The 25,870-nt window shown below is 39.3% G+C and overlaps 1 protein-coding gene across 1 annotated transcript in view; it reads left to right on the plus strand.

Annotated features, from left to right (window-relative positions):
- Positions 1 to 25,870, plus strand: part of MYO3B (myosin IIIB) — a 243,282-nt gene that overhangs the window by 34,406 nt on the left and 183,006 nt on the right. Inside the window, exon 7 of the mRNA XM_088145192.1 lies at positions 25,633 to 25,698. Coding sequence (XP_088001318.1) covers positions 25,633 to 25,698 — 66 coding nt within the window. The remainder of the gene's footprint in view (positions 1 to 25,632; positions 25,699 to 25,870) is intronic.

Raw genomic sequence — 25,870 nt, forward strand, 5'->3', positions numbered from 1 at the left:
CGTGTCAGGGGTGGAAAAATGGCCGTGGATCACATGCCAGGGGCGGAAAAATAGCCGCGGACCACATGTCGGGCAGAAAAATGGCCGCGGACCATGTGTCAGGGGTGGAAAAATGGCCGCAGATCACGTGTCACAGGTGGGAAAATGGCCGCGGACCGTGTCACGGGAGGGAAAATGGCCGCGGATCCTGTTCGTGACCCGATCCGGCGTTCGCGAATGGAGGCAAAATTTTGCAACCGGAGCTGTTCATGACCCAAATTGGTCGTGAACAGAAGCATTTGTGACCCGAGGCACCACTGTAATTACCTTGAAATCACCTTGCATTACACACAGTTGGGATGGGAAAGAGTTTGTACTGTATTATTTCAGATGAATTGCTATTAAGTATACAAACCATTGCAAATATTCCCTAAGTCAAGTTTCTTGGGATTGCACAGATCAGTCACTACCAGCAGCAGCACTGCACACTACCTTTCCTCTCTGGTGAAGAATGTTGAATGGATTTCATGAGGATCAATTCTCTGTACGACATTATTTGAGAGACAGAATGTTTCTACAAACGAAGGATTTTTAAAAATATAGATAAGTCCTTCTCATGATTGTCTACTGGATGTTCCTCAAGCGAGCAGGGAAGTGGTTTTGTGAATTACAGAGATGTGCATGCCTGTCTATGTGGTCCTGGAAAACCTTACTTTCTTTCATGTATAGATGAAATCATAAGCATTCTCTTACTATGCTGCACTTACTGCATGCTACTGCGATATACTTACGAAGGGAGGAAGGATTATATTCATAACTGCAGCTACTCGATGAATTCCTTTTTCCCCTGTGCTTACTCCCAAAATGTATATACTGGAGAAACAGTGGGGGAGGAAGATTAGACCCCCTGGCTGACTTCCCCAATTGATATGATTCAGCATTGCTGTAGTTCTCACATGCATTTCTTCCTATCAAATAGAAAGGCCCTTGCCTAATCATAATTTGGGAGTGTTTGTGGAACAGACTTCCCCAACTAGGGGAAGAGGGTAATTCTTTAGATGTGTGGACTATAGCTCATGCTGGCTGTAGTCAAATAAGTGTGGAGGCACCAGTTTGGAAGAGCTTCTTCCAGGCTTCGCTGAAACTGTTGTGATCAAGAGAAGTCCAATAGGCATGCTCCTGTTATAGATAATGTTATTGACTCCCCAACAAAATAGTACTATGTTTTACAGAGATAGAAGTTTTTAGGGAAAAAAAGCATTGTTGCTTCTTCATTGTAATTTAAGATGAAAAGGGTTCCCAGGGCAAGAAGTAAGTAAGTGTGGTGAACCACAGGGAGTATATTGTCCACTTTTCTACAGAAAAGCTCTTTTCAAAGAAGACCTTCCTTTTATCACAATTTATTTTTCATATAGCCCTCATTTACCTCTGCCTTTGGTGAAAAAGTCTTTGCAAATGGATGGTACTAAGAAATGACTCTGTAGTTGTTTCCTACTTCCCTGACTGCCAAAAGTTCTTGGGAGACAGACTCTTGCTTTGTTTGTATGAAAGAGGATCAGACAGCTGAGATCCCTTTACAACAGGTGCTTGCTTTACAAATACACTAGCTATGCATCTGAAGTTTCTGGACCTTGGCTTGGAGATACAAATTTGGGCTGCTGGTGGGTGGGGAGCACTATGTGCTCAAATACTTTCTTATTGTTATTCAGATTTTGGTCCTACTTTGATTAGTCTTTTCCCACTTACGTAAAGCGTACTGTTTCCTTGAAGCTCCAGCTTTAGTTAACATACATGAAATATATATTCAAGTATATATTTCATGTGTATATAGAGAGAGAAAAGAGGTGAGGAAAACTTAGAAAGTTTGTCTTAAATTGTAAGAAACAAAGTGTGAGAGTTTTCTGTGACTGCTTTTCAAAAACTGGGATATTAGAGAGTGAACTCCTACTGTTCTGCTGCCGTTGCTAGTTGTTGCAACCTGCCGCAGTCTGGAATCCTTGCAGTGACGTTGGATATCAATTCCCATCATTTCCAGCCACCATGGCTAATAGTTAGGGATGATGGAGTTGTCATCCAAAAACTGGGAAGTTAATCCATCAGAATTATTTATTATAGTGATTTGTATGCTGCCTGGCGCAATATGGTTCATGGGGTCACGAAGAGTTGGACACGACTTAATGACTAAACAACAACATGCTGCCTTGTCAAACTCTTACAACATTAACATATGAAAACAGTGTATAACAAAATATAAAATTAAAAATGTATCAGTTGCTGTTCCCAAATTTGTCATGAAGTCAACATGGTTACTATTGCTTTAAACTAGTATTTGCACCGAACAGTTCCTTATCTACAACATGTATTTGTGGTGGTTGTTGCTGCTATTTTTGTTCCTCAGCCATTACCCTTTCCCGGTAATGTAACTGAAAAGATTATCATTATGATATAAGCCTTTGCATCAGATAAACATTATCTGAAGAATATATAGACATTACTTCATTTAAAAATGGTTATGATGTAATCACTATTAACACATCTTCAACATTAGGGAATATTTTGCTTAATGGATTATAATTTACAGTGCTTCACAATTTATACACATACAGATGAAACAGATTTAAAAAGTCAGATCCCCATCCATGAACATCACTGGACTACCTTCTTTTTGTAATTTAGATCCTTCTGTTGAAGATTTGAAAATATATTCTAGAGACAGATGACATGTTAACAAAATCATTTCATGGTTGAATGTCTTCTTGGTATGATTTATCTTTATCTGAAGGCACTGGAGGTCCTTATTTGGGAGATTTATGAGCTAGCCAAAAAATCTATTTTGATGAAAGAGAATGTGTTTATTGAAAAATAAATTCTTAGTCTTTGTTTTAAGACAATCCCTCTTTTTCTTGATCAGAAAAGAAGCTGCCTGATTCATAAAACTGTAATTTTTTGGAGGCATATAATTAAGAGGACAACAAGCATTATAGGTCTAAGACTAACTTTAAATAGAGAGCAAATGAAATGAAATCAGCGCATAAACAAAGAATACCATCTCTCTTCTTAGTGCACTCTAAGAACATTGTCTGCTTTTCATGTTTATTGTTGGATAAGCTATGAGTACTGTGATTTCTCTCAAACTGGCTTCTCACTACAATAAATTGCCTAGACTAGAAGTGTGCAGAGAATCAGAAACTATGAAATTTGTTCTACAGGATCACCTGAATCTCAGGTTCATTAATAATCTGATATGTAATGTTTGTACTTGGTTTTGCTGTCTACAATTCCCTCTTCCAAACTACAGCTCTGATGGCAGAGGGAATAATGGAATAGAACATGATCAGCAAGATACCTAATTCAACCCCTTTAGCAAGAATAAATTATAATTATAATTATATACACCAAACTTGTTTGGAGCTTGAAAGTGAGAAAGTTCAACCCTTGATGATATTGGTGATAAATTGTGATAGACAGACAGATTTATAGCTATTCATTCCTGAAACAACATCATCAACAGGGTTGTTTCCCTTCATTGTTTTCTTTCTATTTGCTGCAAGATCCCCAGTATTTAGAAAATCAATGTTTAGCCCCTGAGATATCTCAGCCTTGTGAGGTAGACCAAACAGGAAGCATGGTCAGATGAGCTAATTCTACTTTGTTGTAAAGTTACATTAACAGAATCTTGCAAGTCTGAAAGTACATTTCTCCCCCTGCCCCCTTTACAGCTCACGAAGCTAGGGAGGTTCCTTTCTAAGCTGCTTGCCTCTCTCATATTCCTGCTGTGGGCTAAGCTGTCTTTTATCTGACCAATCCCTTGGCTGCATCTCTTGCCCTGTCTCCCAAGGTCGTTCCCTCCCTCCCTCCCTCCCACGTTCACAGGGGAAATTGTGGGTTGTGAGAACGAAGTGCAGCTGTGTCATTCCCCTCTTCAGCCAGTAACTCCTCAAGATCACATGAGGAATCCTGCAATCCAGCTGCATCTGTAGAGGTGATCCCCCCAATTGGAACATTGTTGCCCCTCCTCCTCAGGTCCTGTATGCCTGATGTGGAAGGAGCTGGGTCATTTTCCCTGTCCCCTACTTGGTCTCTTGTTATCCCCGAGGCTCCCTCCATCCCATAGAAGAACACTTCTTATCCATTTTGGTCAGAGCCAAATTCCTGCAAGGCCGGTAGTTGCCAAGGACAGGGCTTGTTGGGGTATTAGTCGTGAAAGTGGTGCACCAATTGCAGTGCATGCACATCCATTGGTGTTTCCCATGCCCTCTCAGACTCCGGATAGCCTTTCCACTGGATCAGGTATTCAACCCATTTCCCTCTGTGTCTAGAGTCTAGCACTGCCTCGACCTCGTACTCTTCCTCCCTGTTTACCAATATGGGGGATGGTGGTTGCTGCCTACGAACCCAGAGTGCAGAGGAATGGCTCTTTCACTAGCAAAGACCAATGGAATACAGGATGAACACTGATGTTGGCAGTTGCAACTGGAATGCTACTGGGTTTATTTGTTTAATAACTGGGAATGGGCCAATAAATTTAGAGTCCAGTTTCCTGGAAGGTCTCGTGGAAGTCAAACATTTTGTAGAAAGCTACACCAAATCTCCTTCTGCAATTCTAGCTCCCTCTTGTTTGTGTGCACCTGCTGCTTTTTTTTGTATGCAGCCTTTTCTAGTTCTAGCTGCTCCTTCAAGAGGCTTTGGGCTGCTTGCCTCTCATGCAGGAAATCTGCAGCAGAAGGAATGGTGCTGTCTTGTCTGGTTGTCAGCAAGACCCATGGGTGGAATCCATAAGTTGCCTGGAATGGGGACATGCTGGTAGAGGAGTGTATTGCATTGTTGTAAGCAAATTCAGCAAGAGGTATGAATTCAGTCCAGTTGTCTTGCTGATATGAAGTATAGCATCTTAAATATTGCTGCAACAATTGGTTAACATTCTTAGATTCTCTGTTGGATGCTGGGTGATGCAAGGAAGACAAATAAATTTTTAATATTTAATAAGTGCAAGAGGGCCTTCCAAAATTTGGAAGTGAACCAACTTCTTCTGTCTGAAATCACATGATTGACCAATCCTCCATATCTACAATTATGGTCCAAAGAGAGCTGAGCTGTTTCCTGGGCCATTGGGAAAAATGAGCCAGTTTGATAAATAAAATGATCCAGTTTGGTAAATAAATCCACTACTAACAGGATGCTTGTATATCCCTGCACTGGGGGAAGATCAGTGATAAAATCTAGAGAAACAGCATCCCAGGGCTGAGACAGGGTGCCTAGTGGTTGCAATAATCCAGCCGGCTTACAAGGAATTGATTTTGCTGTATGGCAGACAAAAGGAAACATAATCCTTAACGTAACACATGCATGATCACCAGAAGTCTCTGAGAACTCTATGTTGGGTTTTATTGTATTATTTTTTGGCATATAATTTTTATTAAGGACTTTGATTACAGTAGTAAAAACTAATATGAACTTAAAGAAAGAAAAAAGAATAGCAAGAAAGAACAAAAAGTGCAAGAAAAAAGAAAAAGAAAGGAGAAATAATATAAAGAAGTAACTTCCAACCTTCATTACAAGTATAGACAAATTTAGTAACTCTTCACCCGCTATAAAGTTATAAACAGATATCTCTTCATCCCATATCCCATCCCTTATCTATAAGCAAATCCACAAAACATCAACTTTTCAATGCTGGTGTTAGCAAAAAGTCCATAAAGGGTTGCCAGAACTTTGCCAAAAAAAAAAAAAAAGTCTTATTTTAATGTTGATCAAATAAATCAACTTTATATTCCTTCCTTTTACTTCTAATAGTCTTAATCTTTAGTTCATTCAAATATTGTCGTAGGATTTGATTTCTCTTCAATTCTTCTTTATCCCATCACACAGACTTCTTCAAGGGTTAACAAGCCTCTTTTGTAGATCCAATAAGAAAAAACATTTTCCAGGTGATTCTCTTGGTTTGTCATTTGTATTTCCCTTTTAATTTTTAAAACTTTAGCCAGTTTCTTTTGTATATCCAATAAAGCTTCCTTTTCCAAATAATTCTCTTGGTTTGCCATTTGCAGTCCTACTTTTGGTACTTTCTCTGTTTTGTCGAACAACATTTGCTCCACATCTGTCATTCCCTCATTAACATAGTTTGGACATAATCTATCCATAGAAGCAGACATCATTACTGACAGTGTTGATATTGCAGCTACTAATTCCTGGCTCCATTCTTCAAAGATCTCCTTTAATATTTCCAATGTTATGATGTTTTATATCATTTTGTAAGTCCCAGTTAACTGACATGAAAAGCAGGCTTGTTTTTTTTTTCCTTTTACTTAGAGTCTTTAGTCCCCTCTAGTGTCCAGTTTCTAAAACCATAACATCACTTATCTTTGTTATAAGCCAAGACAGCCAAAATAACTCTGGTTCCCATGAGAAGCTATTTTTTAAATAGTTAATTCCAAAATCTTATAGTAAAAGTCAATATTCCAAATTTAACTGGACCCTTAGTCCTTTGTAACTCTCTTAGATCAAAATCTGATTTAGCTTTTTATTGTTTATTTCAAATTCTTTAAGTTCTTAAACTTTAAGCTTGTCATTAATTTTTCTTTTGTTCAGAGCTAAAGTTCTGAACTGAACTTTGAAAGAGCTGAAGCTAAAGTTACCTGGCAACTTTTCAAACTTGTCATTCTGAAGGTCTCCAAAGCTTTAAGATGGTTAATAGGCAATTTCTGAAAGTGATTAGAAAGTGAGGTTTGTGAACTTAGTGTCCTTTAAAAGGCTCTGCGAGGGTTGTGAGTAAGATGGCTAATCCCTTAGTCTCCTGGTACTCAAACTTGTGGAAAATCACTGTCCTATGGTCTCCTTGTGAGGAGCAGCCGTCCAGAGCACAGTTGGGTGACCTCCTGTCCTCTCCTTATCTGGAGTGGTCCCAAAGAACCAGTCTATTCACTGATTCTTCGGTCTTTGCCACAGTCATCAGCTCTGCTTTCATGGAGACATCTTCAGTTCATCATACCTCCCCTGGAAATCCTATGTTGGGTTTTAAACATCCCCCCATGCCTTGCTGCTTTGTTCTTGTGGCACAGCTGTAGTACCTCACGTCCATTGTGCAACAGCTGCCCCTCTTCCACTGTGAAAGATGCAAAATTACCTTGTTGGGCTCCCTGGAGATCATCCATCCAGGCCCTGGCATATGCATCTTGCTGTTGCTATGCCCTAATCCAATCTAATAGAGCAACAGTCTGTCTTCCTGATCCCAGCCTTTCAGGTTGGTCTGATTGATGGTGGGCCTCAAAGTTGCATGGCTGGAGTATCATTGCAGAGGAGAATGACTGTGGCATGTTTTATTCTAGCTTACGTGAGAGGGCATCTGGAAGTTTGTTCTAGGAGCCTGGAATGTAGGAGTTGTAAAAATTAAAGTGGGAGAAAAATTGTGCCCATCTGATTTGCTGAGGGGTGAGTGTTTGTGCATTCTGCAGAATCTCTAAACTCTTATGGTCTGTATGGATTTGTATAGGGTGGGCAGCTCCTTCCAGTAGGTGTCTCCATTGTTGAAAGGCAGTTTTTACCACCAGCAACTCCTTACTGAAAATCTTGTAGTTCCTTTCTGCTGGAAGGAGCACTGTGAAGTAAAAGGCACACAATAGTAGATTGGCCCCCCTTCCTTCCTGCTTGAAGCAGGACTGCTCCTACTGCCACATCTGAAACACCCGTCTGCATCACAAAGGGACGAGAAGGGTTGGGGTGGCAGAGGAGAGGCTGAGAAGCAAAGAGTTGTTTTAACTCTTGAAATGCCTCTTGCTCTTGAGTAGGCCAGGAGAATTGCTGAGCCTTTCTTAAGAGCTGAGACAGCGATTTTACACGGTCGGCAAAATCAGGGATGAACTTCTGGTAGAAGTTAGCAAAGCCCAGAAAACGTTGCACATCTTTCATGTTACTGAGGAGTGCCATGATAGAATGGACTGTACCTTTTCTGGATCCATCTGTTTCCTGGATCATTCTGTTGAAATTCTGTACCCCAGATAGTCTAACTGAGGCAGGTCAAATGCAAATTTTTCTAGCTTGGCAAAGAGCTTGTTGTCCCGTAGTTTTTGCAACACATTTCTGATATGGGTGACATGCAAGGAGAGTACTTCAGAATAAATCAAGATGTCATCAGAGTACATATACTTGCCTAATATGTCTGAAAGTATTTTGTTCATGAATCTAGAAAAGACAGCTCTACAGTTAACCAGGCCGAAGGGCATCACTGTGTATTCGAACATGCTGTATCTTGTATTGAAAGCTGTCGAATATTTGTGTCCTTCTTTCATTCTGATTAGGTTGTAAGCACTTCTCAAGTCTAGTTTTGTAAAGATGTGTGCCTTTTGTAGTCAGTCTAGTAGATCTGAGATAAGTGGGAGTGGGTAATATTCCCTAACCATTATTCTGTTCAGGTCTTTGTAGTCATTAATGGTATGCATGGGGCTCCCTTCTTTCCCTTCAGAGTGGCTGCTGCCTCTCCTTGTTTTTTGGGTACCAAAAATGTTGGTGCCAGTGCTGGTGAGTTGAAAGGGTAAATGAACTCTTTTCTTATGTTGACATCCAAATATTCCTTGAGGAAGACTAACTCGCAAGTAGACATGGAATACTGTCTCTTTGCTGGGATTTGGGCTCCTGGCTTCAAATTGATGGTGCAATTGCATGCTCAAGGTTAACATGGCTGTCTCTTCTTCCCCAAAGACATCTGCAAAGTCTGAATATTTTTCTGGTAGTGCCAATCTTCCCTTGTTCTGCATTGGAGTGCGGGGGATAAACTTACAATGCTTGTAAGCAATGCTGCTTGCATTTAGGGGAGGGAATGAAAGTGTCCTTTGTGCCCAACTTACATCTGGATGGTGTAGGTGAAGCCACTCTATTCCCAAGTTTATGGGCACTTGCAAGAAAGAAGTCACATAGAATGTTATGAGCTCTGTGATCTCTGATTGTCAATTGCAGAGGGGCTGTGCACTGCAAAATTGGCCCTGCTCTTAGAGGCTGCCCATCAATCGTCTCCACTACTATTGGGCTTTCTAGAGTTTGAGTACACAACTTTAGTTTCTATACTGTATCTACATCTATGAAATTCGTGGTTGCCCCGAGTCTACAAGAGCAGACTATATTCTGCCTGGAATCTAGAGTAATAATAACAGGAGAAATTAGGTATGCTTGCCTGCTGTTGGTGTCTGTGCTCTTCTTAAATGGTTGAAAGTTCCCCTTTGGAGCTCCTGGGAGGGGGGCCGGTGAAGTTTCCCCGGTGTGCTGCTTTGAAGTGAGCTGGGCATTTACTGACTATGTGCTCTGTTGATTTATAAGTTCTTTTGTTGCTGTGTCAGATGCTTGAGCTTTCACTGGGCGTGATTTGCTATGTGCCCGGAGGCCTTGCAGTAAAAACACAGTCTCTGATTCCTTCTTCTTTGCTTCTCTCCTGATGAGAGAGATCTCTTGGCTGCTCTGATTTGCATGGGTTCTCCTGTGCTGGATTCTGAGGAGGCCATGGTGGGGGTGGTATGGGGGAAGACAGATTGTAGGATCTCTTCTCCTTCCCATTCCTTCCCTGCCTTAACTCTTCCAGCTGGGCATCTATTATTACACAACAAAAATTTGGTACAGCTTTTCCAGGGTATTTGGGGTGCCTTGCCTCACCAGGTCATCTCTCAGATCTTCACCCAGCCCTTCTCTGAGCTGGTCAATCAGGGCTAAGTCATTCCATCCTACATCTCAGGCAAGTAACTTAAAGTGCAAAATATATGATCTTACTCTCCTCTGTCCTTGGTTGAGTTTTCAGATCTCTCAACTAGCAGTGATGCGTTGTATGGGATCCCCAAAGTGCCCTCTGAGTTTACACATGAAGTCCTGATAGTTGTCCAGCACCAGATCGTTCCCAGCAATGAACAGTATTGCCCACTTAGCTGCTGCTTCCTTCAGCAAACTTAGCACAAAAGTCACTTTGATGCAATCAGTGAGAAACTCCACCGGGCTGCCTGCCATAAACATTTCAGATTGAGCTGTGAATGTCCGGAATTGATCCTGGTCCTCTCTGAATTTCTCCAGCAAGCTCCCATGGGAATGCAGAAGCATTGGCTGAGCCACAAGTTGTTAAGCTGCTGCAGGCTGAGGCAAATTCTGCCCCAGCTGTTCTGTTAGTTATATCATGGCATTCTGCAAATTGGTCACTTGTGCATCTACCTGCTGCTAGTGTTGCAACAATGCTGCTACTGGGTGCTTGGTGAATAGTGGAGTCCTCTGAGGATCAGAGGCCATTCCTAAAATTCCTCTCTTTGGAAGGGAGTAGGAGACTTGCAAGATTGATGTCAGCCTTGTGAGGTAGACCAGACAAAAAACACGGCCAAATGAACTAATTCTACTTTATTATTCAGTTTCATTAAGAGAATCTTGCAGGTTTGAAAGTACATTTCTCCTCCCTTCCCCTTTACAGCCCATGAAACTAGGGAAGTTCCTTCCGACCTGTTTGCCCCACCCACATTCCTGCTGCAGGCTCAGCTGCTTTTTATCTGACTGTCCCCTTGGTTGTGTCTCTTTGCCCAGTCTCTCAAGGTTGTTCCCACATACCATTCCAAGGGTTAACCTAATAGAAGAGTGCAGCACTGAAGCTGCAGATTTTGTTGACCTTCAGGAAGGGTTTTGGAACCACTATCAGTATGCTAAGGCTTCCCAACTATATCGGACAGTGAAGCTTGCACAAAAAAATGCCTAAGCTTTTAAGGTGCTTGAGATACTGATTCTGATAAAGCTGCATAGGAGACAAAATGGCAGCATTATGGAAATCAGGTGGATTCACTTCAGCTTCAATGTAAGAGCTTCAGTGTAAGATTATACATTGCTGGCACTTGACTCCAATCAGATTGGCACACATATATCATCATTATTCTTCCAAATGTTGGAAAGGATGTCTACAAAAAGAGTTTTTCTTTTATATGTCGTGGTCTGGTGGTCATGTGATAAAGTTATATGTTCTGGTGTAAAACTTTTGTTGAGATAAGTGTTATTACCAAAGAATTGAATGTTCCCCAGAGTTAGAATTACTGCATCTATTTACGGGAGTTTAAAAGTTTAAAAACAAGGAACTTATTATTCTTAGCAGCTAAAATAATAATTGCCCAACACTGGAAAACCTTGGATAATCTAACAACTGGGATGTGGATTAACAAGGCCTCTTCAATCACCATGTTAGAAAAGATTACAGATACAGTTAAAATAATGAAACGTCATAGGTGGGAACTACAATTTTATCAAACTTGGGCAGACTTTATATGTTGATTGCAACAGATATACACTTCTGATATATGGTAAATATGAATGTGTATTATTATTATTATTATTATATTTTTATCCCACTTTTTTAGTGTGTGTTTGTGTATTCAACTCAAGGCAGTGTTGATACACTTGCCTCCTGTTTTCCCCACAGCAACAACTCTGTAAGGTGGGTTTGTATATTGTTTGTTTCTCTGTTTACTTTTCAATTATTTCCCATACATCACAGATTTGTGTTACTGGGTTACTTGATAATGTTTGTTCAACAACCACAAAATCCTTAAACTTTGCCATTATGTGCACTGCTTTTTTTTTTTCCAATGCAAATCACTCTGATATCTGGTATATGAAATTCTCAACTCCACGTTCCACACTGATGCTATGGGATGCCCAATTCTGTCTCTTCTGGCTAGTAATCCAGTAGACCCCCTATATCACTCAGAGAGGAGCACACGCTGGGGGAAATAACAGACATATCAAACTTGAAGTCCCAGGGGGACATTAGAGCCAACCAGACCCTTCCATTCAGTATCAGGGGATAGCCTGTTGTACATACAGTATACTAAACAGGTGCTCATATTATTTTTACCTTATTTTCTATTATCATTTTTGACAAGAAAATGATATACATTCCACAAGATCTAAATCTAAAGACTACAGAGTCTTATCTGATTACATTATTTTTTCCTGTCACTTCAACTCCCCTGGAGATGTAGTGAAATAGCCTGCCGTTTTCCAGCATGTGTCAATCACTGCAGACTCAAAAATGTTTTTGAACACCCAGTGTTTCTTTCATGATAATATGAAATGTATGACACATGTAGCTGACACTTAGAATCCCACCCCCATTGCTTTCCTAATATTTCCTGCTTCACTAATCATGCTTGAGTCAGTGCTGAGCTAGACACCATCCAGCTAATGATAACTTTCTTTCTGCAACTGTATAGGACTGGTCCCTGGTCATATCCTTGTATTCTTTTAATTGGAAGTACAGGTAATGATCTACTCTCCTGCCCAGTTCAGTATACTCAATTCTTTATTAGTGTTCTTCCACTCTTCCACTGTCCTGATAGTAAATACTATCAACACTACAATTTGCAAAGCAGCTTGAATATACAGCATGAGGCTGAAGAAGGATTCTAATGACAAGGACTCTTGATTGATTGATTGATTGATTGATTGATTGATTGAGTGTCATTACGTTGTTTTCCACTCCTAGCAACCACATACAGTAGATAGATTTTTTTCCATGATGATTTGTCTCTAACCTGGTCTTTCAGATCTTCCAACAGTGCACCCATCGCCACTGTAACTGAGTCCATCCACCTTGCTGCTGGTCATCTTCGTCCTCTCTTTCCTTCCACATTTCCCAGCATCAGAGTCTCCTCCAGAGAGCTAGGTCTTCGTATGATGTGTCCAAAGTAGGATAATTTGAGCCTGGTCATTTGTGCCACAGTTGAGAACTCTGGGTTCATTTTGGAATGATCTTTAGATCTGATCCAACTTCAGCCCCTATCATCTCCTGTTGTAGAGTAGTAATAGTGGCACTAGTACTGCCGTGGCCCAGGAGCTGCCGTGGCCCAGGAGAGTTGCCAGTTGGAGTAGATTCTGATAGGCTAGGTTGACCCTTGGTTTAGTCCATGATAATTTCATACATTATACAGTAGTAACCTTGCTGTTAGATGCCTAGAAGAAACCATTAAGGGAAGCACTATTTAAATAAGACATTTTTTCTAATCCAAGCATTTGCAGGTACCTTGCACTGAATTATTTGTAGCTAGATTTCAAAGTAACAAGCTCAGTAAAACTGTCTCTTTTTTTGTACATGGCACTTTTCCTAAACAGATAAGATAAACACTGTCTTGTTTCTTTCCTGTTGTTATTGTAACTACTACTTCCTAAAATATTTAAGAGAAAGCCGAGCGAGGGTTCTTTCTTATGGCCTCCCTGAATCAAACGCAGTGAGATCTAGACTCCTGTAGGGAAAAAGCACCGTATATAAAATGGCTCTTACCATTCATAGATTCACAGTGATCATAGTTTTAAGCAGGAGCTGAGTTATCTGCTGGAATTGATCTGTGAATCCATATGTAGCCTTTTTCCTGCCTTATGTATCCTCATGCTATTTCAGCCAGCCAATTCCTACATAAATTATTACTGTTCAGAAGCCATTCTATAAATAAGTACAAGCTGCTACGATACAGTAACCACAAATTTGTTTTGCTCTAGTGAAACATAGTGTGCCGACAAGGTCAGGCCCTTGCAGTATGCGTGCAGCCAAGTGGTGAAGGACACATCTAACATCCTGAGAGGTGACGTGCGGGCAGCTGCTATTGCCAGCCTTAAGACAGATTGGCTCTGCATTGTCTGCTTTGTGAGACTGATGGGCCTTACCACTAGGGGGCAGAGGAAAACAGCTCTGGGGCCCTTTCTGGTGGGAAATGATCTCATTGCATCATTAGGGATAGGAGGAAAGGTAGAAATGGATTTCAAAAGTAGGGTTAACATTAGGTCCGATCTTTGCTGAAATGCATCCTGTGCACTGTGGTATCCAGGAGTCCAACGTTGCTGACTAAAGGAAAGCCCTAAAGCTTTCCAGAGTCTCAAAAGCTGTAATAAAGTAGCAGCAAAAGAGGGAAACACATCGATGGCTCCCCAAATCCCAAATGTCTGATCTCATCAAATTCCTGAACTAGATGCCATTAAGGATGGTAACTTTGCCCAGTGTCCTCCTTCCAGAGAACTGATCTGAACAGGGCAGAACAGATTTTTCTGGACCCAGTTGCTTATTTCTTTCTTTATATGTAGGTGTAACCATACATTAAGACAGACTGTAGGGACAGCATTTTGCAGTTATGTCCCATTACTCTCCTATTCCTCCCTGTGCTCCAACATTTTCTTTGATAACAACGGATGCAGGTTTCTCAGGTTCCTCATTTTTTATTCTGCTTTTTCAGTTTCTTGAAATAAATTGCTAGAACTGTAAAATTGTGATGTCATTTTTGAGAGAGTGGGGTGAGACTTAGATGATCAGGGAAACAAATTGTTCTGTATATTTAAGAAGCACACTCCCAATTTATATCTCATCCTTACTAATGATGGTTGAAAGGTTATGAATGCCTTATTAGCTAAGCTAAGCCTAGATAGATTTCTGCTCTTCTAAACCATTTTGGGAAAAGCCTTCCAATAGAGAGGAAAAATAAAACATCATTAATGGAAGTACTTTGTTGCCTTGGAAACAATGTGAGAGCAGTGACATCAGCAACAATTATGTGTAATTTTTAGCTTTAGCTTATCACCAAGGTAACCAAAGCCAGTTTTTCTGCTTGAAAATGTTCCAGAATATCTTGGGTAGAAGTGAAGAAGAAGGCAGGAAGCATAGAGCTAAAGATGATGGTTTTGTGACATCTTTTGAAGTTGATCCATTGCTTCATTACTCAGGGCAGAAACTTGGCAGCTGACTTGTATGACCTGGCTCCCCTGAAAAACAGGGTGAATGTGAGGTGGTAGGGCACTTTTATTTGTGACATTTGATCTATGATGGTTCATTCAAGCAGGCACGCTTTCATCAATTGATTTTGCAATGATAGACGTGCATGCATGCACTGTTTTCACTTCTGCAAGGGAGTCTTGAACATCTGAGTTATGGCTACTAACTGGGAGGCTGGTGGTCATCCAGCAACTTTGAATAAAGGGAAGTTCTGACTGTTGGCTCCAGTGTCCGGGTAACACATGTCTTCTTGAGAAGATAAATATAGTATGGTCACGTGAGGACTTGACTTATCTAAGCAAACTTTCTCATGTCAACTCAGAAATGTGGAAGCTGTTGTGGCATGTTTCCTCTTGATGCTGTTTTGACAATTGAAGATCAGATGAGACAAGACCATACCTGCCCTATGGTTGCATCTATCCAGCTTATTTTTGTTTAGTTTTTCTTTTTTCTAATCTTAAAAATATTCTAATACACATTCTAGAACGTATGTTCTATATATGCTTGTTCCCATTTTTTACATAAATACATCTTCATATACATATATACATACATACATACATACATACATACATATTTACAAGTAATTTTTCCTAATGTGTATCTGTATGCTTTTTTTCCTTCACATTTCTGTATGTATTTTGGGCTATGAACTGCATTGCAAGAAAAGTGTGAATATTGACATCTAACTTTTTCCATAGTTCCTGATTTGAGGAACTGCAAATCAGGTGAATTTGCATGAAAAAGTCAAATGAATTAATCACTTGTCCTCAGGAGATGCACATCTTACAAACATTGTCTCTTATGTGACTATTTTTTATGCGCAAGTGGAATAAAATTTTGTTCCTAGTTGGTAATTCATCACACCTGAAGGTGCCTTCTTACCTAATTATACAATGGAATATTCTAAATGCTAAATTTCATTGTCTGGCAATGATGTATTTTAGACAGGAAGCATACATACCAATAATAATAATGGGATATAAAAGCAATATATTAATTTATAATGAATACATGGATAAATGAGAAATTGTTCACACTGATTTCTGGCTGCCCCAGAGAGTTTTAATTTTAGTTGTTTCGGTAGCTCCATGAAAAAGCAGAATGCTATCCTACACAGGAAAGCATAAAGTTTAAATGTGTGTTAGGAAGCTTGTCCATGGAGAACCAAATTGTGTTTTTTCATCTGGTTTTTATTTGTACAGTGCACTTTTCCTCCTACCTTGATTGAAAATAGCTAATAACAAAAACTAAATGCTGAAAGAAAATGGCAGAAATAACTGGTAAGATTTGGCATAAGGCTAATAAAACCTTGTAAGCTGTTAAATTCCTGAATTCAATGGCTCCTGGGTTGATAAAAAAATGTTGATTTGATCCAGGTATTTGAATAGTTTTTCAATCCTACACCAAGCACTTTTATGTTGTGTTTTAGGGGAAAATGCATTCATGCTTTACTTGGAAGTAAGTCCAATGTAGTTTGTCCTTGATACGGACATTTATGATTGCCCCATCATCAGCCTAGATTTTTTAACTACATTGTTTAAAGCTTACTGCATGGCTGGCTGAACTGACATACTAATGCAGTGTCCTAATAACCTTTTCTAAAGAAAAAGGGATGTTGTTATCTAAAGGTTACTGTGCTTATAAAAAATGAACTTACATTACTTTGCTACTGCTTAGTGCTTTTTTCTTTTCGAAAATGAACTCATAAAGTGATTTATCAATTGCTTCCTCTTCAAAATCGAATGTGTCCTGCATAATTATGCATCTGAAATATGGGTTGGAATAGTTTCCTGCTCATCTGTGTGGAACTTGCCAAAGCCCTGTCAGTGTAGGAAACTTGTCTAAACATTCCTGATTAAGCTTTTTAAAAAATCTGTCCTGTATTTTTCCTCTCTCTTCCACCTGCTTTCCCCCTTCTTTCTAAGTTCCAGCTTTTGCTGGTGGAAATATTCTCACTTGTCTATCAAAACAAAAACCAAAAAGAACCCAACCCCCCCCCCCAAACCCCACACATTTTAAAGACTGGTGCAAGTGTTTAAACTCTGGCAAAGGTAGGGGTGTGTGTGTGTAAATTATTTATATCATAAGTGGGAGGGGACACCCTACAAACTTATAACTGACAAAATATTCAAAAATAATAATTGCCTTTCATTTTAAAGGAATGAAACATAAACTATTTCCCCCCTGAATCAGGAGTACTAATATTTACACAGAGGATGCCTCTTACATAATGGATCTATCTTTTAAGCATATGTATGGAACCAGAATACATATTCTGGATGCAAACTTGTTCAAATATATATTTGCAAAAGAAGTGGTATTTACGCATAAACCACCTACCTAAAGTATATTTTCTATATTTTTATTTTCTTAGAGACACTGATTTCAGTATATAATGAAGGCATATTTGAATGCCAGGCTTACTTTTAGGAAAAAAAGTAATTATCAATCAACGTAAGTTTTTAAATAGCTGTATGTATTGATGGGTCAGCTATTTTCATTTCAAACCTTTAACTTAGAGAAACTTGATTTTTCTTGAGATTAGGGGAATCATGGCAAATCATTTTCCTGAAATACCTTTACGAAACACTCAATATGACTGAAAATAATCCAGCTATAGTACTGGGGAAAGTTAGGGCTGATTACTGCTGACCAGTGAAGAGAAAGGGAAGTAGTGCTGCAAACATACTAGCTTTTTCTTGTTTTTTTTCATCTTTGAAACCAAGGAGCCCTCGGGCTGCATATAACCAAGAATTATAGAATGAAATGAAGCAAGTATCAATTTTCCAGTGGTGTGACCTCGTGAGGCTGTGACTATGCTTCTCAAGGGGGTGGTTGGAAGTTTTTCATTGATTATGATATTTTGATACAAGACTGGTCAGAATCCTAAGGAATATCACGAGGCAGGTAAATCTAAATTGTGTACTGTGGTTTAAAAATATGAAACCTGGCACATTTATATGCTGACTTATACTAAACATTTTAATATGGATTTTAATAAGTAATCCCCCAAGGGTTAGATTAACGTATCATTCTGTTTTTTAGTTTGTGAACCAGGGCAGATGTTCTTACCATATATGACAAATACTTCTGAATGTGATTTTTATTAAGACTTTTGTTTTAAGAGAAGAAAAAAAATTGTGGTAGGCCTGAAGCAGTCATATGATTTTTTGTAAAAGAACAATTTATACAATCTTACCTACTGTAGGCATGTAAGGCACCACCAACAGTAGGGGAATAAGATTCAGAATGCTTAAGTGTTTCTTAAACTTCTTGCCCCCAGGACCCCTTCTCACTTTAAAAATTATGGGGGACCCCAAAAGAGCTTTTGTCTGTATGGATTATGTTTATCAATATTTACCTTATTAACAGTTGGTAAATATTGAATATTTATTGAACTATGTAAACATAATATTAAACCAATTAGATATTAACAAATAAAAATATTTTTCATGAAAACCCATTTTTTTTAACAAATAAAAAATAATTTTGAGAAGGGTGACATTGTTTTAAATTTTTGCAAATATCTTCAATATCTGGCAAATAATTTTGATTTCATGGACCCCTGAGAGGGTCTTGGGGGACCCCAGGGTCCTTGGACCACACTTTAAAAAACACTGTGCTACAGCATTACTTCTGGCTCAGTGGTGTTAAATGCATTATCATCATTCCAGCAATAGCCAAACTAATAAGGAGCTGTGGTGTATACCCTCAGCTGTGGGTGGTGCAAGCACAAAAAGCATGTTCAAATTGGAGGAGGGACTGACTGTAAGCCACCTTGAGCTCCTGGAGGAAATAGTAATTCAGGGAGAGTAAGTTGTGTTAGCTCATGTTTGGTCAAATAATTCTAAGAAAGCACGACATGTTGTTACTGTTGTGCTCTTACCCTTAATGTCATTTGGCCAGATTCTTTGCTCCTGACCTGATTTTCATGTCACATTAAGCCATCAGAGATGATATAATGTTTAAGTTCTTGATTTTAAGGGAAAGTAAAGCTGCTTGTGGACATTGTAAGAGGAGAGCCATGTTAGTCCATGTGGCAAAAAATCATGAGTCTGGTAGCACCTTTTCTGGCTAACATATTTTAATAAAAGGCATAAGCTTTTGTGAGTGGCAGTTCACTACATCAGATACCTAGAGTGTCTAGAATGATGTAGCGTTTAAATTGGGGTGAGGCAAGGCGATGAAGGGAGGGAAAACAGATTGCTTATGCTGATGCAGGTTACATGTAAGACAGATTACTAGTACCTTATCAATTAACAGTTGTAATGTGTTAAAAACCCATTGGGTTTGTTGAGAGCTTCTGAGAGTGCCTGAAACCTTTTGATGTATGTGAGTTCACCAATCTCTCGCTCAATGGTCGAGTTAAACTCCCGTTTTTCCAAAACAGTCACTCTGAGATCTGCTGTAGAGTGTTCTGGGAGGTTGAAATGCTCTGATACTACTTTATCCTTGTTTTGAGTTCCAAGGTCAAATGTGTGTCCATTAATTCTTTTGTGCAAAGTTCGTCCCATTTGTCCTACATAGCATCCGAAGGGACATTGCTGGAAGATGACAGCATACATCACACTATAGGAAGAGCGTGTAGAAGCGCCTCTAATCTTCTGTGTGTACTTGCTGGGGTCTGTGATAATACTATTGGTGTAGATGTGGGAGCAAAGTAAAATCTAGGTTGTTGCAGGGTCTCGCATCATTGTTCTGTTGTTTCTTGTTGCTTGTGAGAACCTGTGTCAGGTTGGATGGTTGACTATATGCAAGTATGTCTGAGAAAGTGCGGTGTCATTTTCCAGAATGGGCTGTAGCTTATTAATAATGTGTTTGAGTAGTTTGAGCTGTGAGCTGTAGGTGATATATCAAAAGGTTCTAGGCAGTCTCAGAAGATCTCAACAAATATAATGGGTTTTTAAAACTTTACAATTGTTAATAAGGTCCTGGTATTCTGTCTCACGTGTAACCTGCATCTGTATAAGTAATCTGTCTTCCCCTCCTTTCACCCCCACCACCTCACCCAAATTTATTTCTTTCCTGAGAAATACAACCATTTGATTATCTAACATCCCAATCCTATGCTCATTACATGTAAGTATATGCTGTTAATTTTTGCATACCCTTGGACAGTGCTGGAGATGGGGTTACTGGTCTATGCTATCCATAATCCTAAAAGTTATTTGTTAATCACCAGCCATCAGGAATTAAAACAACACATGTGTGCAAGCATTTAGGTCAGCAAATCTGCGGCAGTATGTTTTATCTGTGAGATATGGAGTATGAAATTTCATTTAAGAATTTATGGTTTTTCTGGAAGCTATTATGTCATTATTACACGTAGTCTTCCTTTTTTCTTTTTGTTTTAAGATGCCTTATTAAAAATCAAATATAAATTCTTAAATTCTAGCAAAATATATTTTAAAATCCAGTAATTGTTGATATGGGGGACGCGGTGGCGCAGTGGCTTAATGACGCTGAAAGTTGCCGGCCAGAAATGGTCGACGCTTCAGCAATTCAAGTCCAGCCTTCGCGGTAGCAGGGTGAGCTCCTGTTTCCTCCCCAGTTCCTGTAAACCCAACAGTTCGAAAACTCACGTGAGTAGATAAATGGGTACTCTCACTCCGGTGGGAGGAAAAATGCTGGCGGCGCCTTGCAAAAAAGGAGTCAGGAGCAGTTGCTGGTAAGCGCGAAAAACTGCGCGCGCCCAAAAGGGCGCAAAGCAGCGGAAACCCCGCCTCCTGCGCTCGCCAGCTGGGCTCTGCTCTAGGAAGGAGGCTCTGGCAAACCACTTCCGAAACAATTGCCTTGAAAACTGCAAGGACTCGTCCAAGCAGTCACTGCAGAGTCGGTAACGACTGAGCGCAGATTAAAAAAAAAAAAATGTTGATATATGAAGCATCTGTAATGATTTCATTCCAAAATTGTGCATACAAATTCACAGCAAACATCTCCCTGGCTCTTCCACTTATTTAAATTAGCTGTCGGATGGATCAACTTCCAGTAGCAGGTGTTGATATTCAACTGCTGCTAATTTTCTTCCTTTGGAAACAACATCGTTTTCTCCAGTAATGGATCTCTGCATTTAGAAGTCTAGCTTCTTTGTTTGGCCTTTTATCTCAACAATTGATGTTTCTGTATTAATGAAATCATGTTTTTATCTATCAAACATTTTAAGACATTTTGAGAACTGTTCAGTGCAGTGACTCCCATCATCACCCCATTTGCCAACTATAAATCTATTAACTGTGATCTGTAATTAGGTGCACAGCTTAATGTAAAGGACAAATGGTGTCCAGTGAACTGTAGCATTAGCCTTGATGGTGAAAAGAATGACCCATTTGGTCTTCCCAGCTGTGACTTTGGAAGCAGGCTCAATGACAGAAAATACGTAAAATTTAATAGGTTAAAATATTTCTGGTTCATTACTTACCCAAAGGTCCTTTCTTTTCTTCCTGTTGGGAAGAAAAGGTGGAAGCATGAATGCTTATGGATAACTTAGCTTTCTAATATATTTGCATTCCACATCTCATGGTCATACAGTATATCTTAAACTTACCTAGTGATTTCCCTTTGAGGTATTGTACAGTGGATGATGACCCTGATCTCATACTTGAAACAACCACCAAACAGTCTGTCTGTTCAGAAATTCTTGCCTCCCTAAACTGTGCCATCTTGTAGCTTTTCTGCTTTTACTGCTCACCCTATGTTGGTTCCACAGTGCTTCTGCCCATGTGGAGATGGCTCTGTGGAATCCCTAAACCAGATGCTCCTTTGTGGCCTTCTCTATAGGGAATCTCAGAAGATATATATTTCTCCCATTCCAAAGAATTATCCTGACCTTTTCTGGACTTTTTGTGGGAAACAGAAAAAAATGAAATTATGTTGTGTGGATTTGATGATTAGAAATAATATGGGTTAATAGAAATAATGGAAGTTATACTGTAAATTTAGAGCAAGAGTTTGATGTATATTGTTACTTATATTGGTTGCAAGGTCAATTCTTTTTTTTTTCTTTTGTTGTTTCTCTCTTTTCTTTTCTTTTCTGCACTTTTGATCTTTACTATTTTCTTTTCTTCCAATTTTCTTCTTCTTCTTTTTCTTATTAGTTTTTACTGTTCTTTAAAAAAAAAATCAATAAAGTTATTATAGAGAGAGTGAGAGAGAGAGGGAAGAGAGAACTACCCTGGTTGAGAGCACAATGTGTATCTGTCACTGCTTCTATCTAACCAGGACCCTGACACATCTTTCTAGGTTGCCTGATTTTGCGTTACCATTTGTTGTATCCATCCTAACTCAGGTGAAGTTTAGCACAAATTTTCATGATTGCCACTGCTATCTGTATTACAGTTACTATAATAATGTATTTTATGTAATTTTATCACATTTTATGTCTTCTTTTTAAAATTACATTTTATTAATAATAATTACAGGTTTATGTATTGTTCTCTCTGGCTTAAAAGCCATAATAAAGGTTGGATTTGATTTGATTTGATTTGATGTTTACACATTAGTTTGAGAAGTATTGCTAGTGTGTTTAGCTGCATTCCTTACCTCACAATAAAAAAGAAGTGATGACCATCAATCTGGATGCTCAGAATAACAATTTACTGCCCTTCTGACATTGGTTTGGGCACAAAAATTACCTAAGCATCTTTCAGCCATAGAATAATCACAGTTCTAGGTGATAAGAGTGCAAAGAAGAAAATAAAACACATATCAAAGAGGAATTAAGAAATAAAAGCAGAGAATCGGATCAATTAAAGAGCAAAAGAAAAAATATCAATGCAGCTACATGATACTAAAAACATATTAATGAAAGTTTAGGAAAAACAGGGTTATTCTTAATATTAATATCCATTTAAACTAAATACATGGAGATTTAGGACTCTGAAAAGGAAGTGCCTCAGCCATCAGATCTCAGCTGCAAAGCTCTAGATGGCCACCAGATGGCAGCAGAGCAGTTGACTTTTTCCTCTAGGTCTTTGCTGCCATCTGATGGTAATCCAGATCTTGCAGACCAGATCTTGTAGTCCCAATATAAAGTGTGGAATTTCTGCCATCAGTTGTGAAAACCATCAATTTAGATGATAGGTGTGCCTGAAAAAATATGCTGCAGCTTTAAGAAATTCAGTTCTTAAAGTCTAGGTGACTCTTAAAGCACTAGCCCCTTTTTTTTACAGTGCACATGAAAACCTGAATAAATCAGGCTACTTTAACAGTAGAGTGTTGCTGTGTTCATGCAAAGCCTGGAGCACTTCTTCCAAATCATTTTGAAGCATGCACAGACAGCCGTATGGTGGAATGGGGAAGAAGGTTCTTTCCCTCAGGCAACAAAATGTCTAGGCCAAATCTGGGGTGGTTCCTTAAAGAAAGGGAGCAGAAGGTACACTTGTGCAATGATCACAAACTGGAAGCCCACTTAGGCAAAAAGACAGATGCAGTTTTAGACATTATGTCTAAGGAAGGCAGTAGGCAGATTATGAACCACATATCACTATACAGCCCCACTTTTCAATGACTCTTAGGGGCCCCCAAGATTGTATCATCAAAATTTAATAGCAAACTGATGAATAATAGAACAGTTATTTTGGATGGGAAATCAAATAGGTATTTGGTTAATCTTTAGTCACTGATGATCTTGAAGCTTTTATCTAATTGTTTAAGAAAAAAACAAACTATAAAGCCCATCCAAAAGAGGGAAAATGGGCCCAAAATCTTAGCCTTATGCCTTTCCAATGGTATTGTTAAATATCTTGACCCCTGTGATACTTGCCTGCCAATAAGTAAGAAGCTAAAAATAAAAGTTCATCATGTAGATGGATCATTTCCAGATTATGTTGCCTTCATCTCATACTTAGCTCACTGAAAAGCAGCTTTAAAATCTCATCTGTAGCTGTTCCACTTTTATAATAGTGTTTTCCCTGTTCTCCCAACACAAGTCTTGTTGTAGACATGACCTATGATGCTTCATTGTTGATGTTGGTGATGGCGTTGCCAGGGCTCATTTCTGCCCAATTCCTGATGGTCCTTTCAGGGTGCTGCAGTCACTGGGCAGCATGCTTCATGGCCAATTTGGCTTGCAGGAGAGGTCAGATATCTTGCTTCACCCCACATCCCTCCACCTGCCAGCCACAACCTTCCACCATGCCTGTTACAAAAGCACATGCAGTAAAATGGGAGGAAATCCTCCTGGCACTCCTTGCAATCACTCAGCCATGCTGTGACCTTTGACTTAGGCTCTTTTTGAACTCAGGTCTATTGCTGTCCTGCTGGACCTTCTTCCTACTTCAGTGTGCCTTTCCACCATATAGCTATTTTGGGGGCATAGATATATACCACTAGACCTGTGGGTAAATAAGTCTAGCACACTTTCATTTTGGTGGCCTATCACTTTGGTAAGTTGAAAGGTGGCTAATGCACCCATTTAAAATCACCTATCCTTGCCCCATTACACATTAAGGAGAGCAGTTGCTGGTTTTCCCAACAGTAGGTGATGTTCAGTGGGAAGGGAAACAAAGTCAGGAAATCCACAAATCGCTTTTCTTAACTTGTCCCTCATCAAAACAGCAGCACTGAGTTGGCATTGTTCCTGAGGCAGATTAGGACTTGGCTGTTATGACAGGGCCACTTATATTGACATACTTTTTTGCAGGCTCAGGAGTGAAGGATGGCATATTAGCATAACCACAAGAGTGAGTCCAAATGTGGCTTCTGCAGTTTAGGCTACTGTGATTGCTCATCAGGAGAGCTGTATGTCCATAGAGGATCTCTAAGGGGGGCACTGTAGTTTCCTTCTCACCAAGGCTCAAATGGCCAAAAGAACCGATGGACTTTTGCTCTGCAAAGTTTCTGGTTCTCTCCTGAATGCTTAGTTAGTATGCTTAGTTAGTACCTGCCTTGCCAACCAAGTACTGGACTTGCAACAAAAGGTTTAAAGCAGATGCAAGTAGGCTTCACTATTGCCTCAATTCATCTTCATAGATGGGATTTGTCTACCCTGCATCTGAGGCTCTGATGCAGGTGGTGATAGAACCTATTTAATGGAACATGAGCCTAATGTCACTGAATGTAGCCCATCACGTTGCTTCCTAATAGTAAATGTGATAAATGATGCACATCCGGCAAGTATTTTGGATTTTCCCTGCTCATTTTGAACCAGTATTATATGAAAAGAGAAAAGTAATAATACATTTGGCTCAGATAACATGACAATCTGCAGAAAATGAGATAGCTGAAATGGTTTCAGATAGATGCAGATGAAAGTGAGCCATTCATTATAGAGCTATTATTTCTTTCCTGTGTTTTGCTCAGTTTTGAACACACACACACATCTCATATACAGGCATGGGGATAAATTGAAAAATCAACTGTTCTTTTTTCATTTCCATTGCTCTAATTTATTATGCACATATAACATTAATATTGTTATTATTTACACTATTTTCAATAATTTTTTTGATATACTATATAGATACTCAGAATTCAGTGTGGGATGTACTTAGCAGAACTTTCTGTGAGGCCAGTGGCTCTGAAGGTGTCTTAGTCATATTTGTGGCTGGTTATATCTTTTCTGTTTGCCATAAATGATCATCTGAAAGAAACCTTTGCCTGATGGAAATGCTGAAGGAAGACTTCTTTCATCAGAATAAAGAAGCATTAGGGCCCAGTCCATCAGCTATAATCCTGAACTCTTGTTTGCATTTCCTTAAACTGTTTGGAAGAACACTGATGGCCAAAAGAAGCAATTTTCACATATCAGATAATAGCTGGGACAATCCATGGGTATCTTCCACTTTGAAAACATCTGGGAACAATTCCTTCTGGGTAATATCAACAGTAGACTTTACTGTTGAACAACTGGTTTGATTCTTTCAACTATTCATATGAAGTGCCTGCATATTTTTCAGGAATCCCCCCCCAACACTGTTCCAACCGGAAGACTGGTCCAGAGGATTCAACCACTTCATTTCTCAGTAAGTAATGCCACTTTTTGTGTGGAATGGCTTATTTTTCAAGGCATTATGAACTGACTTGTGGAAAACTTTGGAAATGAAATTCCTTCCAAGGAAACAAAAGCCATTTTTTCATTTTATATTACAATTGAAAAAAATGTCATGACTACTGATAGAGATCTTAACTCTCCCA

The sequence above is a fragment of the Python bivittatus genome, unplaced genomic scaffold (genome assembly GCF_059951505.1).
Source record: "Python bivittatus isolate LINGU-HERP-01145 unplaced genomic scaffold, Pbiv_v1 ctg000480_np1212, whole genome shotgun sequence".
NCBI classification, from domain to species: domain Eukaryota; kingdom Metazoa; phylum Chordata; class Lepidosauria; order Squamata; family Pythonidae; genus Python; species Python bivittatus.